This window comes from Pristiophorus japonicus, chromosome 5 (assembly GCF_044704955.1).
Source record: "Pristiophorus japonicus isolate sPriJap1 chromosome 5, sPriJap1.hap1, whole genome shotgun sequence".
Taxonomy (NCBI): Eukaryota; Metazoa; Chordata; class Chondrichthyes; family Pristiophoridae; genus Pristiophorus; species Pristiophorus japonicus.
The window spans coordinates 164,243,515-164,258,796 of NC_091981.1; the positions used below are offsets into that span (position 1 = coordinate 164,243,515).

The following is a 15,282-nucleotide window of genomic DNA, read 5'->3' on the forward strand; positions in this document are numbered from 1 at the left end:
AGAGAGTTCCTCCTGAGCAGCGGAACCACTGCTTGAGCACCCCGATGGTCTGCTGGATGATGTTCCTTGTGGGAACATGGCTGTCGTTATATGATTGCTGACAACATGTGGTGGGGTTGCGGAGGGGAGTCATCAGCTATGTGTAGAGCGGATATTCCTTTTTGTCGTGCAGCCACCCTTGGGTTTGACGTGGTGGCTAGAAGATTGCTGGCACAGTGGATGGCGCAGAATGAAGGCATCATGACTGCTGCCAGGATACTGGGCATTCATCATCATGTGCTGGGCGTGGTCGCAGATCAAGTGAGTGGTAGCCTTTGTGGTTACAGAACATCTCAAGATTGATACGCAATGCCTACAAAGCCAAGTGTGTGCAGTTGATGGTGCTCTGCACCATATGGAAGCCAGATATCCTGACAAAGCCACGTGTGCGCTCCTCCTGCTTCTCTCTGTTCAGAAAAAAGAAAATAAAGTCCCGTGTCCTGGAGTACAGAGCGTCTGTGACATCCTGGATGCAACGATGCATGGAAAATTGCAACATGTTAGGTATGTTGCCTGCTCCAACCTGGAAGGATCCACTGGTGAAAAAGTTCAGGTGCATGGTCACCTTGAGTGTCACTGACAGAGCCGCTGTTGCCTTGCTCTGAGGCTGTAGGTCTGGTTCCAAGAGATGGGAGAGTTCTGTGACCACCTCCTTGTTGAAGCAGAGCCTCCGAATACACTGCTCCTGGTTTAGGTGCAGGTAGGAGAAGTGCTCCCTGAGGATACTAGGTGAGTAAGTCCTCCTGCTGAGAGCACTCCTCCTCTTCCCTCTGTGAGCAGCTTGTCTTTGCTGTCTCTGCTTCATTTCCCTGTCATGCTGCAGTGAGAGGGGGACTGTAATTACAGCCACAATGACAGGTGCATGTGGTGTAGTCAGAGACCTTCATTTAAGAGCCAACACCTTCCCTGCACATTAATCCAACTTTTTAAATGTCTTACACCAAGCCACGACTCAAATAAACTGTACAGGAACCCAAAAACAACTTACCTCAAAGTTGCATAGTGTCTGTTATGTCTGTAATGCACGTATGAATGACTCCACGAAGCAATGTGTTGTACTCAAACTGTAGTGACCTTGGTCTTTTATTCGTAACTTCAGAGTGAGGCAGCCACATGGTGGCTACCCTTTTATACAGCCCCTGCCATCAGGGCAGGAAACACCAGTCTCCACTAGTTGCACCCTCTAGTGGTGTCAGCATAGTATATACACAGTGTAACCTTATTGATAGTACATCAGGTAAACAAGTCTCCATCTTATGCAACTATCCAGTGACTACACAGAGAGTATATCTATAGTCTGCATATATAACAAGGCAGAGACTATTTCTTCTGGTTGGGGTGAAAAAGGGTCATCAATTTAAGGTAGTCACTATGGGAGTTAGGAGAGAGGCTAGTTGAATTTCTTCATGTAGGAATTGCTGCCGCATGGAATGCTTTGGCACAGGGAGTAGCTGAGGCAGAGACCACTACATATTTGCATGGAAGAGTAGATAGTAAAGGAAGATATGGGGGGAGATCAAGGCAGTGGAACTAGTTTTGGATTGAGCTAGCGGAGAGCCAACAGAGACACAATGGAGCAATATACTCAACAGCAATCTACAGAATACTATCAATATTTATTTATAAAGCACATGGATTATAAGCAATAGATCATCTCACTAACCTACTGTAGTCCTTGTAGGAGGTAACTAAATTGATTGACGAGGAATCCAATGGATGGGAAATGATCTGGGATGTAATTACTGAACATTCGCTTCAAGTACCCAATCAATGTGAATTGTTAATGATCCTAATTATGTACTGGGATACATTACAATTTGACATTTCAACTAAATTATTATGACCTTGCATAGATCATTACTGAGGCCACATTTGGAATACCACGTGCAATTCTGGGCACCCAATTTCAACAGAGATTGATGATTTGGAGACAGACTGGAACATATTCAGGAATTAGGATTCCACAAAGCCTTTTATACTGGGCCCTGCACACCTGTGCAGGTGACCCTCAGGTCTCCCACCACAGTGCCTTCTGGTGGACAGCCCCTCCACCAGCTGCACCCTCTAGTGGTGCCAGCATACTATATAGACAGTGTAAACCTTATTGATAATACATCAGGTAACAAGTCTCCATCTTATGCAACTATGCAGAGACCAAATCTATAGTCTGCCTATATAATATCACTCTCCCCCCAAATCCTTTGTGGCAATTACCTTTGCACAATGTGGTCTGGCTTAGCTCTCCCAGACTTAAGTGCCAATAGGCCTTGCACCTTGGCTGTGCTTTGGCTTGGATCTCTCCCTGTTAACCTCCAAGTCCTTTTGCCACAACGTTAGGTAGTGGTTACCAGTTTGGATGGTTCGATGATGCAGTGGAGGTTCCAGTGGAGGTTCTGGATGTGATCCATGTGTGTGTCCATGGCTACATACATCCATTTTCCAGCACCCCCCACAGCGAGATCATGCAGCAGGCCCGTGACATTAACATACAGGATCAGACACAGTGTAAGTACAAAGAAATGAAGTTACAGTTTGTATCATGACTTATATTCGTTACGTTTTGCGGTCGTGCTCCAGGATTGGGTAGATTGCATTCATGGTTCAGTCATGGTAAGTTCTGAGGTAGCAGTACAGGTATGCGAGGACGCAGGTTCCAGAGCAACCGGACGGGGTCCGACTCGTCTGATAGTGGCGCTGTGCTCCCTGCTAGCGGGGTGGGCTTGATTCACTCACCTTGCCAGGACTCGGGGCCTTTGCCGTTGCCTAGTGGTGGGCAGAGCCACAGATGTGTGTGGCCCCCCTGTCCTCCTTTGAGGGCTGCAGAATCTTCTGCCTGCTCTTTAACGGTGTTGGGAACCTGGCTACTCCAGGTCCCGTTTGGGGAACTCGTTGGTTCTGACCTTTCGCTCCCGGATGTGGCCGAGGTAGCGACTGGGTCTGGGGGCTGCGCCATCTCCAGCCGGGTGATGGGTAATGGCGGCCGACTGCACGCATTGGCGCCGTTTTCATTTCCAGGTCCGTGGCATATAGTGTCATCGGGTGCCTGCAGCGTGGGATAGACCTGGGGCAGGGTATCAGGATCAGTGCCTTCACCCTCCCAAGGTTGCTGGCCTATAACTTGTGGGGATACCTGGGGCAGGGCATCATGATCAGTGCCTTTACCCGCCCGAATTCGCTCGTTTGCTACTTTTGGGGACACTCTATTCCCGACATCTCGCAACAACATTTTGTTCTTTACATTAGGACTAGTACCGACACCTCACAACAACATTTTGTTCACAATCTTAATCGGTTCGTTACATTGATTGCCAAGCATACAATGTCTCTAAGTTCCGTTGGTTGCAGGTCTCCTTTAAGAGAACCCTGCTGGCTTTACCCCAATCAAATCCTTTGTTAGACACCACGTGTTGCTCCCTCAGCATTGCACCTCGTGGTATGGCCACGGCCATCTTTTTTTTCAGCCACGCTGCACCTCACTGCAGCAGGGACGCCATCTTGCCTCTGTCCTCGAGGTCGACTGCCTTGATCCTTCTCTCCCGCGATTCTGCCACAAAAGCTGGAAGAGTGCCTGTGAATTCGATCTTCCTCCCCAAGAGTCCTGCCACAGGAGCCCGGAAGGTACTTTTAGATCGTTCTGGTCAGATCATTGCCACGCAGTTGTGATGGACGGTCTGTGCCTCAGGTGCTGTGCTGGTCTGTTCTCTGGTGCCTGGCCCAAGTGAAGGTGAGGTTTTGCTCTGCCTGAGCACGGGAGACATCGGTGGCTGGAGTGAAGAGGTCTTCCCATTTCCAAGGATCTTCCCCATCCACCTTCTTCCGAGTAGCATTGGACCATCACCTGCAACAATCCACAGAGGTAACTTGTACACCACGCCATTATGGATTACACTTACATCCGCACTACCAAGGACTGGGATCAGCTCCTTGGTGTAGGTGCACAACTTTTCCTGTACTGGAACCAGCTCGGGTCGTTTTTCATTCCATAGCCTCTCAAAGGCATCCTGGTTCATCACTGACTGGCTCGCTCCCGTGTCCACTTCCATGAAGACTGGAACGCCGTTTATCTCGACTTCCATCTTCACTGGAGGACAATCGATGGTGCAGGTATACACTCCATACACTTCCTCTTGGGGCTGAGCTGCCTCAGTGGCCAAATCATCATACTCCCCGCTGGATTCAAAGTCATCTACTGACTCCTATGCTAGATGGCGAGTCGTATTTCTTTTACACATACGCTGGAGGTGGCCCTTCATGTTACAGGCTTTGCATACGTACTCAACAAACCGACACTGGTGAGCCCTATGATTTCCTCCACAATGCCAGCATGGTGCTACTCGATTAGCACCCCTCGGTGGACTCCGAGTTCTGGAACCCTGAGGTCTATGTCTCTGCCCTGGGTAGAGCCACGTTCTACAGTCTTGCCTGTGAAAGGTACCATTCTGTGTACAGTACTTGCCGGGTTTGAGTCCACAGGATGAATAATTTGCTTGATGCTGCAGGTCGAGGTCATGAACGCATGACTGATGTTGATGGTCTTCTGCAGGTTGATGGTGGTGTTGGCAGATAATAGCTTGTGAAGGAGGCCCTTGTGGCTAATTCCCATAACGAAGATGTCTCGCAATGCTTCGTTGAGTTGCGTGCCGAAATCGCACAGTGCGGCAAGTCTCCTGAGGTAGGCAGCATATTTTGCGATCTCCTGGCCCTCAGGTCTGCGGTGAGTGTACAATTTGTGCCTGGCCGTGAGGATGCTCTGTTTTGGTTTTAGTTGGTTGCAAATTAATTCAGTCAGCTCAACGTATGCCTTATCCTTGGCCTTCATGGGTGCCAGTAAGTCTCTGACGAGGCGGTAGACCTCGGGCCCACAACTGGTCAGCAGTATAGCCTTGTGCTTCTCCACCGATGCGTCCGTCTCCCCTGCCAGGTCATTTGCCACAAAATATAGCTCGGGCCTTTCCGTGAAGGCATCCCAATCATCACCCTCTGCGAAGTCTTTTAGTGTGCCAAAGGTATCCATAATCGCGTGAAAGTCCGTATTCTCGTCGCCAGTTGCCGTGTCTGTAATGCACTTATGAATGACTCCACGAGGCAATGTGTTGTACTCAAACTGTAGTGACCTTGGTCCTTTATTCGTAACTCCAGAGTGAGGCACAAGCATGGTGGACAGCCTTTTATACTGGACCCTGCATACCTATGCAGGTGACCCTCAGGTTTCCCACTGCAGTGCCCTCTGGTGGACAGCCCCTGCCACAGGGGCAGCAAACCCCGGTCTCCACCAGTTGCATCCTCTAGTGGTGCCAGCATAGTATATACACAGTGTAAACCTTATTGATAGTACATCAGGTAACAAGTCTCCATCTTATGCAACTATATAGTGACTACACAGAGAGTTTATGTATAGTCTGCATATACAAGTGTCCCTTTAAGTAAAGCTGGTGGGGGGGTCCGTCATGCAGCTGAACACATATTCAGCTGTGCGTGCTTAGTAGAGGGCATACAGTGGAACGGCAGCACCAAAATGGTAGGTCATGCATCAAATCAGTGTTACATGCTGACTGACATCACGATCTGCCTCATTTGAATTTTTCCACCACCCGCAGGCAATTCGAGGCTGACTTGAGGCAGGGTTTCTGCCTCTACCACCCTTTCAGGCAGTAAGTTCCAGACCCCCCACCCCTGCTCTCGGTGAAAAGGTTCTCCTCAGCTCCCCTCTAATCCTTCTACCAATTATTTTAAATCTATGTCTCTTGATTAATGACCTCTCTATTAAGGGAAATAAGTCCTTCCTATCGACTCTATCTAGCCCCTCATAATTTTATACACCTCAATTAAGTCTCCCCTCAGCCTCCTCTGTTCCAAAGAAAACAACCCCAGTATATCCAATCTTTTCTCATAGCTAAAATTTTCCAGTCCTGGTAACATCCTCGTAAATCTCCTCTGTACTCTCTCTAGTGCAAAACCTTTGGGGCAGTCCCCAGCAATTGGGCTGCAGATCGGGGGGGTGGGTGGGGGGGCAGAGAGGATCGTGATCGTTGGGGTGGAGCTGGAAAGAGAGAGGCAATCATGGGTTGGGGTGGGGAGTTTTCCGATTGTGGCAGGGTCTAGCGGGAGGCGGCGATCGGAAAAGAGGCCAAAGCTTTCCTTAAGGGGCAGGGGGAGCACTCCTGCTCCTTTTGACTCACAAGGAGTGCTATAAAAGGCAGGCAATAATTAGATCAAGAGATACAGATATAATTCAGTTGTTATGTTAAAGTCATATCACAGCACAGAAGGCCATTCAGTCCATTGTACCTCTGTCCTTATTTTTATACAAGAGTTTTCTTTTTTTTTTACAGTATTTACAATAAAATAGGAAAATATATGCCAGAGAAGTAGAGATGCTGGAAGCATAGGAGTTTTCCTGCAGGACAGACTGAGGAGAGGGGAAATGTAAAATAGAGGTGCTGCAGTACCACTACTGGTGGGAGGTGAAATTACAGGGTGGTTTTTTGATGGGCAGCTATAATTATAAAAGGGACATAGGAATTTAAAACGTAAAATTTGACACAAAGGGCATGTAGATGCAAGATTTTTAATATTTAATTTTTAATATATCATATATATCAATAATTTCTCATAGCCATGGGCCCTGGTGATTTTCAATTTTCTCACAGCATCAATTTTAGAACCGACAGAAACACTTCTCGCACAAATATTTTGGCAGTTGAGTGCGTAGCAACAAAAAAAAATACAAAACTTATTACTGAGTTCTTACTTTGATAACTAATTCCTTTACATTTGTACCTAATCTGTGACCCTATTTTTGGGCTACCTTTCTGGGACTTCCATGACCCTTTGAACACCAACATTTTCCAACCTATCATTTACAAAAATATTCTGCTTTTTATTTTTGCTTGTTGTACCTGAAAGTGACCTCTCTGATTCGTGTACAAGGACTCTCAGAACAAATTTCTCCTCCTCTCCATCTTAAATGGCCAAATACATACCTTGTGACTATGCCCCCTAGTTCTAGACTCTCCAGCCACGGGAAACAATCCCTCAGAATCTTGTATGCTTCAATGAGATCACTTTGCATTTTAATGTGAGCTTCGCTAATAAATAACAAAGCCGATTTAAAAAAAAGAATTTCCTTACCTTCAGTCTGCTTCCATCCAGCTGCAGTAGTTGTTCTCCATCAATGCTTTTGGCAGTAAATTGTGGAATATATTGTTCCATGTTTAGTCCCATAAGCCAATGAGAAACCTGATGAGTGCTCCAATCCAAAACAGCACGAGTCTTCCATTGATTGTGTTTAGGTGATTGCCCTTCATCGAGGATCTTTCAGAAAGTAAAAACAGAGAAATTCACAGCAGCGATTGTGATAGCCAATTACTTTATAGTATCATTAAACTTTAGTTCACTAATTTAGTTCATTACAATTTCTTAAGATTTTCTGTTCTTTCTAAGACATTGTTGTCACCTGGAACCTTCTTGTAGACAGAAGTTCAAATGTGAATTAACCATCACTTGCTGAAGTAGGTATTAGGCTATAGAAAATCTGTAATTTGCCTCTTGCTATTGCAGTATAATTTCTTCAAGGTCTTTATGCAAAATCAACAACTACCAGGGTTAATTGTGTAACACATTTCTGTGCTACAGGCCCCAATTTTAATTACCCCTGCCTGGCAGAAATCGAGTGGTGGTGGGGGTTGGGGGGGGGGGGGGAGAGGGGGTGGAAAGAGTTAAAATAAGAGCAGGGACATCCCAATGCGATCCTGCTGCCTTCTTATCGTGTCCTGATATTTACCTGCTCATCTGAGCAGGCATGCAGGAAACCCGCAGGAAGGCAGAGGGGTTCTTCTCTAAATATGCAGATCGGGACCCGATGATATCCCGATAGGCCAAAATAGTACTACTGTCTGCAGTAATCACATTTCCCATTGGCTTTAGCTTGCACTGCCAGGTTTCAGATTCATCCCCATGCCATTTCCGTTTTTTCCATCCATCACTGTGTGGACAATTAGGATGCTGATTTACTTATGCTAATACATCCACTTCTGATCAATGTGGAATAATCAAACCTCTAAAAAATAAAAATGCATCGACTATCACAAGAATGCATCGGGCTGGATTTTGCTGAAGAGATAATCGTGAGGCTAATAGTGCTCACTGTTATTAAAGAGTAAATTGAACAACAATTTTCAGCAACCACACATGCGCAATTAAATGCGTAAATCAGAAATTTGCTGCCTGAGTTGCTCTGCTCCTCCAAAAGCTGCGCGGGAATGATATCTCGCCGAGACATTCGACAATGAAATAATTGGAATTGTATCAAGTTGTGGTAATTGCATGATATAAGAACAAGAGGAGTAGGCCATACGGCCCCTCGAGTCTGCTCCGCCATTCAATAAGATCATGGCTGATCTGATCATGGACTCAACTCCAGTTCCCTGCTCGCTCCCCATACCCCCTTATCCCCCTATCGTTTAAGAAACTGTCTATTTCTGTCCTAAATTTATTCAATGTCCCAGCATCCACAGCTCTCTGAGGCAGCGAATTCCACAGATTTACAACCCTCTGGGAGAAGAAATTTCTCCTCAACTCTGTTTTAAATGGGTGGCCCCTTATTCTAAGGTCGTGCCCTCTAGTTCTAGTCTCCCCCATCAGTGGACACAGAGAGGATGTCCTTGTCGAGCCCCCTCATAATCTTATACATTTTAATAAGATCACCTCTCATTCTTCTGAATTTCAATAAGTAGAGGCCCAACTCAACCTTTTCTCATAAGTCAACCTCCTTATCCCTGGAATTAACCTAGTGAACCTTCTCTGAACTGCTTCGAAAGCAAGTATATCCATTCGTAAATATGGAAACCAAAACTGCACGCAGTATTCCAGGTGTGGCCTCACCAATACCTTATATAGCTGTAGCAATATACACAGTAAACTTGCCAGAAAAAGTTAGGGCTTGTCCATTCCATTTTAACAGCATGATAAGTCTTAATTACTGTGGAACTGAATATTAACTTTTACAAGTATCAAGTTTCATTCCTTCAGATTTTAATTATTTTAAATTTAAAAACTTAAAAAATATAATTTTCTTTTACTTTTCTTTCTGTCTCTTTTATCTCTCTCGCTCGCTTAATTCCATCTTCCTTTCCCTCCCTTCATTTCGCTTTCTGTATCAGATTTGATGTTGAATTAAATATTCTAACTTACATATTATGGTTTAGAATCTGGGGGAAATTTTAACCCCAAAAAACAGGTGGGTTGGGGTGGGGTGGGGTGGGAAGTTAAAGTGTTAAAAATTTTAATCCTGACCCGAATCCGTCTCCAAGTGCCCAATTTCGGTTTTAATAGAGGCTGGATGGGGGAGGCGCAGCCAACCCATTCCCAGGAGGTGGTTCTCCCATTTAAATACAATGAGGCTGGCGTGCCTCAGATATAAATACCATTTTAAATTTAACTGTGGCTGGCTGGATTTTCGCAGGCTTCGGGAAACCAGACACCTAATGGAAAGCGAGGATCGGTGGATACAGGAGGTAAGTGCTCTTTATACTTACTTCCTGAATCCAGCATCCCTGCCTCACCCATCCACCATGATCGGTGACCCTCCCACGAGGCCTCTGATCCCCCCTCCCCAAGCCCCCGATTCCCCCCTGGTAGGCCTCTGATCATCTTGGCCTCCAGCCCCCACTGATAATCTTCAGGCCGCCTCTGATGTTCCCTGCTCCCCCCCACCCCGGCATCCTCTGGCCCCCTGATGATCTATACCTCCCCATCCCCCCCACCCCCGATCATCCACCAGCCCCCGATGGTCGATTCCGACCGCTCCACCCCCGCATCCTCCGGCCCTCTGATGATCTCTGCCTCCCATCCCCCCCCCCCACCGCCGATCATCCTCCAACTCCCTGATGCTCGATTCCGCCCCCCCCCACTCCGATGTTCTCTCCGGCCCCTCCACCCCTATCACACTCCAGCCCCTCGATGCTCGAGTTGGGCCCCTGACCACCCCCCAGCCCCCACCCGATCCCTTCCTCCCTCCTCAGCCTAGTGCAGCAGCCAGCCAGCCTCTCCATCTGGCTGGCTGCGGGTGAGAAACAGAGGTTTCAAATGCAAATCAGGATCTGCCGTTAAATTCGCAGGGCCTGCGGGAAACCTGTTCTCATGACCGCTTCTGAGCCACCCCCCCATCAAGATTAAAATTCCGGCCTGTATTTCTCAGTAAGGATTCTTCATTCCAATTGGTCGAGGAGTCACACAGTTACTTGCTCTGTTCACACGGGTCCCAGATCTGCTGTACAGGGCATCGCACTGTTATATAACTCTATAATAATCTCAAATTGCAGTTCAAGTGCAATGACCGGCGAGCACCGTTCTTTCACTGCTGACTGCAAAATACGGGCCATTGCGTTTATATAGCACTTCAAAAAGGACCATCACATAAAATTAATTACTTTGAAGTGAAATCACTATTATGTAGACAAATGCAGTAGATGCTTTACATAAAGCAAGATCCAACAAACAGTGACAAGATGAATGACCAGTTAATCTGTTTTCGATGGCGTCTAATAAAGTCGGAATATTGACCAGAACATTGAGGCCAAGAAATTGGATAAGGCCCGAAATTGGGTGGTGTCAAGGGCTAGCACTATGCCTGCGCCCACTGAAAGTGGTCCAGCAAAGGTGGCTCATAACCGCGAAGAACAACAGCAGATAGGAGGCAGCTGAGCCACTGTACAGACTCTCAGCCATGTTGAGAAGTCCGTGTTCGACATCTTTGGAAGGGCAGTGACCGAGGCCGTGGCAACGGGAGAAGTTGAGGTCCTTGCTGATAATGACGGTGTGGTCATTCCTAATTCTCCTTCTTACATCCCACTTCCCCCTCCCCCCATCCCACAATCTCTTCTCACTTACAAGTTGCTGATGGTGTATGCATGGATATTTTGCTTCCCCCCCCTCCCCTTCCCTCGCCACAACCCGACTTTTGTGTCTTTCTGCTTTTAGGTACCCAAGAACTGCCACCAGGCCAGCCTGTCCCTCATGCTTTGGAGGAGATTGAAGAAGACGACACACCATCACTGCATCGGACACTCACAGATATCAGCTCAGAAACTGGCTGTGTGTGGAATATAGTGGTCAGTATGGAGGCAGGGTCTGCACATGGTGAGGCACTGGGCACGAGTGGGCTGCAACAAGGCTGGGGTAAAGGGTTGCTCGGGAGCCAGCTCTCCGGAGAGTGAGTTCGCACACAGGTTCTGCTGCACACAACTGAGATGAGATGTCGATGGGGCGGCCTTCAGAAGAAGGGTGATGGCCATGGCCACCAAAATGCTAGATACAATGGCAAGTCTGCCAGAGAGCCCTTCGTCAATGTCAAGGAGCATGGAGGATTTTTAATTTTTAAAAATTCGATTATGCGGTGTGGGCATCACTAACAAGGCCAGTATTTATTGCTCATCCCGAATTGCCTTTGAAAAGGTAGTGGTGAGCCACCATCTTGAACCGCTGCAGTCCGTGAGGTGAAGGTACTCCCAACAGTGTTGTTAGGGAGAGAGCTCTCAAATTTTGAGCCAGTGACAATAAGGAACAGTGATATATTTCCAAGACAGGATGGTGTCCGACTTGGAGGTGATGGTGTTCCCATGCGCCTGCTGTCCTTGTCCTTCTAGATGGTAGAGGTCACAGGTTTGGGAGGTGTTACTGAAGAAGCGTTGGTGAGTTGCTGCAGTGCATCTTGTAGAACACATTGCAGCCATGGTGCGCCGGTGGTGGAGGGAGTTAATGTTTAAGGTGGTGGATGGGGTGCCATCAAGCGGGCTGCTTTGTCCTGGATGGTGTCGAGCTTTTTGAGTGTTGTTGGTGCTGCACTCATCCGGGCAAGTGGAGAGTATTCCATCACACTCCTGACTTGTACCCTGTAGATGGTGGAAAGGCTTTGGTGAGTCAGGAAGTGATACACTCACTGCAGAATACCCAGTCTCTGACCTGTTCTTGTAGCCACAGTATTATCTATGTGACCGGTCCAGTTAAGTTTCTGGTCAAATGGTGGCCCCCAGGATGTTGATGGTGGGGGGGGATTTGACGATGGTAATCCCATTGAATGTCAAGGGAAGGTGACTGAACACTCTCTTTTTGGAAAAAGTCATTGCCTGGCACTTGTGTGGCATGAATGTTACTCACCACATATCAGCTCAAGCCTGAATCTTGCTGCATGCAGGCACAGACTGCTTCATTATCTTAGAGGAATTGCGAATGGAACTGCACACTGCAATCATCAGCGAACATCCCCACTTCTGACCTTTTGATGGAGGGAAGGTCATTGATGAAGCAGCTGAAGATGGCTGGGCCTACGACACTGCCCTGAGAAACTCCTGCAGCGATGTCCTGGGGCTGAGATGATTGACCTCCAACAACCATCTTCCTTTGTGCTAGGTATCACTCCAGCCAGGAGAGAGTATATCCTTGATTCCCATTGACTTCAATTTTACTAGGGCTCCTTGATGCCACACCTGATCAAATGTTACCTTGATGTCAAGGGCAATCCCGCTCACCACACCTCTGCAATTCAGCACTTTTGTCCATGTGTGCACCAAGGCTGTAATGAGGTCTGGAGCCAAATGGTCCTGGCAGATCCCAAACTCAGCATTGGTAAGCGGGTTATTGGTGAGTAAGTGCTGCTTGATAGCACTGTCGACAACACCTTCAATTACTTTGCTGATGATTGAGAGTAGACCGATGGGGTGGTGATTGGCTGGATTAGATTTGTCCTGCTTTTTGGACAGAACATTCCTGGGAAATTTTCCACTTTGATGGGTAGATGCCAGTGTTACAGCTGAACTGGAACAGCTTGGCTAGAGGTGCGGCAAGTTCTGGAGCACAATTTTTCAGCACGACATTTGGGATGTTGTTAGGCCCATAGCCTTTGCTATATCCAGTGCACTCAGCCGTTTGTTATTATGTGGAGTGAATCGATTGGCTTCTAAGATGGTGGGAATCTCTGGAGGAGGCTGAGATGGATCATCCATGCGGCACTTCTGGCTGAAGGTGGTTGCAAATGCTTCAGGCTTGTCTTTTGCATGGATCCTCCATCATTGAGGATGGGGATGTTCATGGAGCCTCCTACTTCCGTTCGTTGTTTAACTGTCCACAACCATTCGCGTCTGGATGTGGCAGGATTGCAGAGCTTTGATCTAATCATTGGTTGTGGAATTGCTTAGCTCTCACTCTATAGCATGCTGATTTTGCTGTTTAGCATGTATGTAGTTGGTTATTGTAGCTTCGCTAGGTTGGCACTTCATTTTGAGGTACTCTTGGTGCTGCTACTGGCATACTCTTCTACATACCTCATTGAACCAGGATTGGTCCCCTGGCTTTACGATAATGGTAGAGAGAGAGATATGCCGGGCCATAAGGTTACAGATTGTGGTGGAATACAATTCTGCTCTGCTACTAAAGGCCCACAGCGCCTCATGGTTACCCAGTTTTTGAACTGCTAAATCTGTTCTGAATCTATCCCATTTACCACAATATACCTTTGCCGGGTCCGGTGCCTAGGTCGATGCCAGGTGCTTCATCCGGTTTTATTCTTTGTAGCAATTTGGTACAACCGAATGGTTTGCAAGGCCATTTCAGAGGGCAGTTAAGCTTCAACCACATTGCTTCGACATTAGATGGAGCTTTACACAGAGCTTAGAGCCCATGATTTCCAGGGTGGAAATGATGAACAAGTCTAGGAAAGACATTGTCGACCCAGCCATGATGCTGAGTGTGATGTCGCGGCTTCCATTGCAGCACAGGCGTAAGTGACCCAACGTCGCAGTGCTGCAGTGCAAAGTGAGACTGCTCTCATGCAGTCTAAGCTTGCTGCCATCCAAGTCTGACAGAAGCCATCATGGCTGGGTTTATGAAAGGGGCTTGCCATGTGACGCAGCAGACCAGCAATCTAGATAGAGGATTGACTAACGAACAGAAACCAGAGTAGGGATAAATGGTTAATTCTCGGGTTGGCAATCAGTAACTACTGGGGTGCCGCAGGGATCAATGCTGGGACCCCAACTATTTACAATCTATATTAACGACTTGGAGGAAGGGACAGAGTGTAATGTAGTCAAGTTTGCTGACGATACAAAGATGGGAGGAAAAGCAATGTGAGGAGGACACAAAAAAATCTGCAAAAAGACATAGACAAGTTAAGTGAGTGGGCAAAAATTTGGCAGATGGAGCATAATGTTGGAAAGTGTGAGGTTATGCACGTTGGCAGAAAAAAATCAAAGAGCAAGTTATTAATTGAATGGAGAAAGATTGCAAAGTGCTGCAGTACAGCGGGACCTGGGGGTACTTGTGCATGAAACACAAAAGGTTTGTACGCAGATACAGCAAGTGATCAGGAAGACTAATGGAATCTTGGCCTTTATTGCAAAGGGGATGGAGTATAAAAGCAGGGAAGTCTTGCTACAGTTGTACAGGGTATTGGTGAGGCCACACCTGGAATATCATGTGCAGTTTTGGTTTCCATATTTACAAAAGGATATACTTGCTTTGGAGGCAGTTCAGAGAAGGTTCACAAGGTTGATTCTGGAGATGAGGGGGTTGACTTATGAGGAAAGGTTGAGTAGGTTGGGCCTCTACTCAGTGGAATTCAGAAGAATGAGAAGTGATCTGATCAAAACGTATAAGATTATGAGGTGACTTGACAGGGTGGATGCAGAGAGGATGTTTCCACTGATGGGGGAGACTAGTACTAGGGGGCATAATCTTAGAATAAGGGGCCGCCCATTTAAAACTGAGACGAGGAGAAATTTCTTCTCTGAGGTTTATTTATGGATCTGTGGAATTCGCTGCCTCAGAGAGCTGTGGAAGCTGAGACATTGAATAAATTTAAGATAGAAATAGACAGTTTCTTAAACAATAAGGAAATAAGGGATTATGGAGATCGGGCAGGGACGTGGACCTGAGTCCATGATCAGATCAGCCATGACCGTATTAAATGGCGGAGCAGGCTTGAGGGGCCATATGGCCTACACCTGCTCCTATTTCTTATGTTCTTATTATGTTCTAATTTGTCCTCCAACAGATTGCTACGAGTGCTGAGGCACGTCCCAGGGTAGTGGCACTGGTTCTGTGGAGCAAGAACCTGCTGGTTTCTCTCAGGATAACAGCATTCCTATTCCCACCACTGCCTCTTCCCTTCCTGCTGCCTGTCAGCCAGCTAGCCCAGAGTGCTGCCGCCCATACTGAGGTGGTGCAGTCTACAACTTTTTGGGGGCA

The 15,282-nt window shown here is 47.1% G+C and overlaps 1 protein-coding gene across 6 annotated transcripts in view; it reads right to left on the reverse strand.

Annotated features, from left to right (window-relative positions):
- Positions 1-15,282, reverse strand: part of ppp1r9a (protein phosphatase 1, regulatory subunit 9A) — a 424,704-nt gene that overhangs the window by 8,711 nt on the left and 400,711 nt on the right. For all 6 annotated transcript variants that reach the window (XM_070881066.1, XM_070881067.1, XM_070881068.1 and 3 more), the window contains one exon: positions 7,171-7,353. In XM_070881066.1, the coding sequence (XP_070737167.1) occupies positions 7,171-7,353 (183 nt within the window). The remainder of the gene's footprint in view (positions 1-7,170; positions 7,354-15,282) is intronic.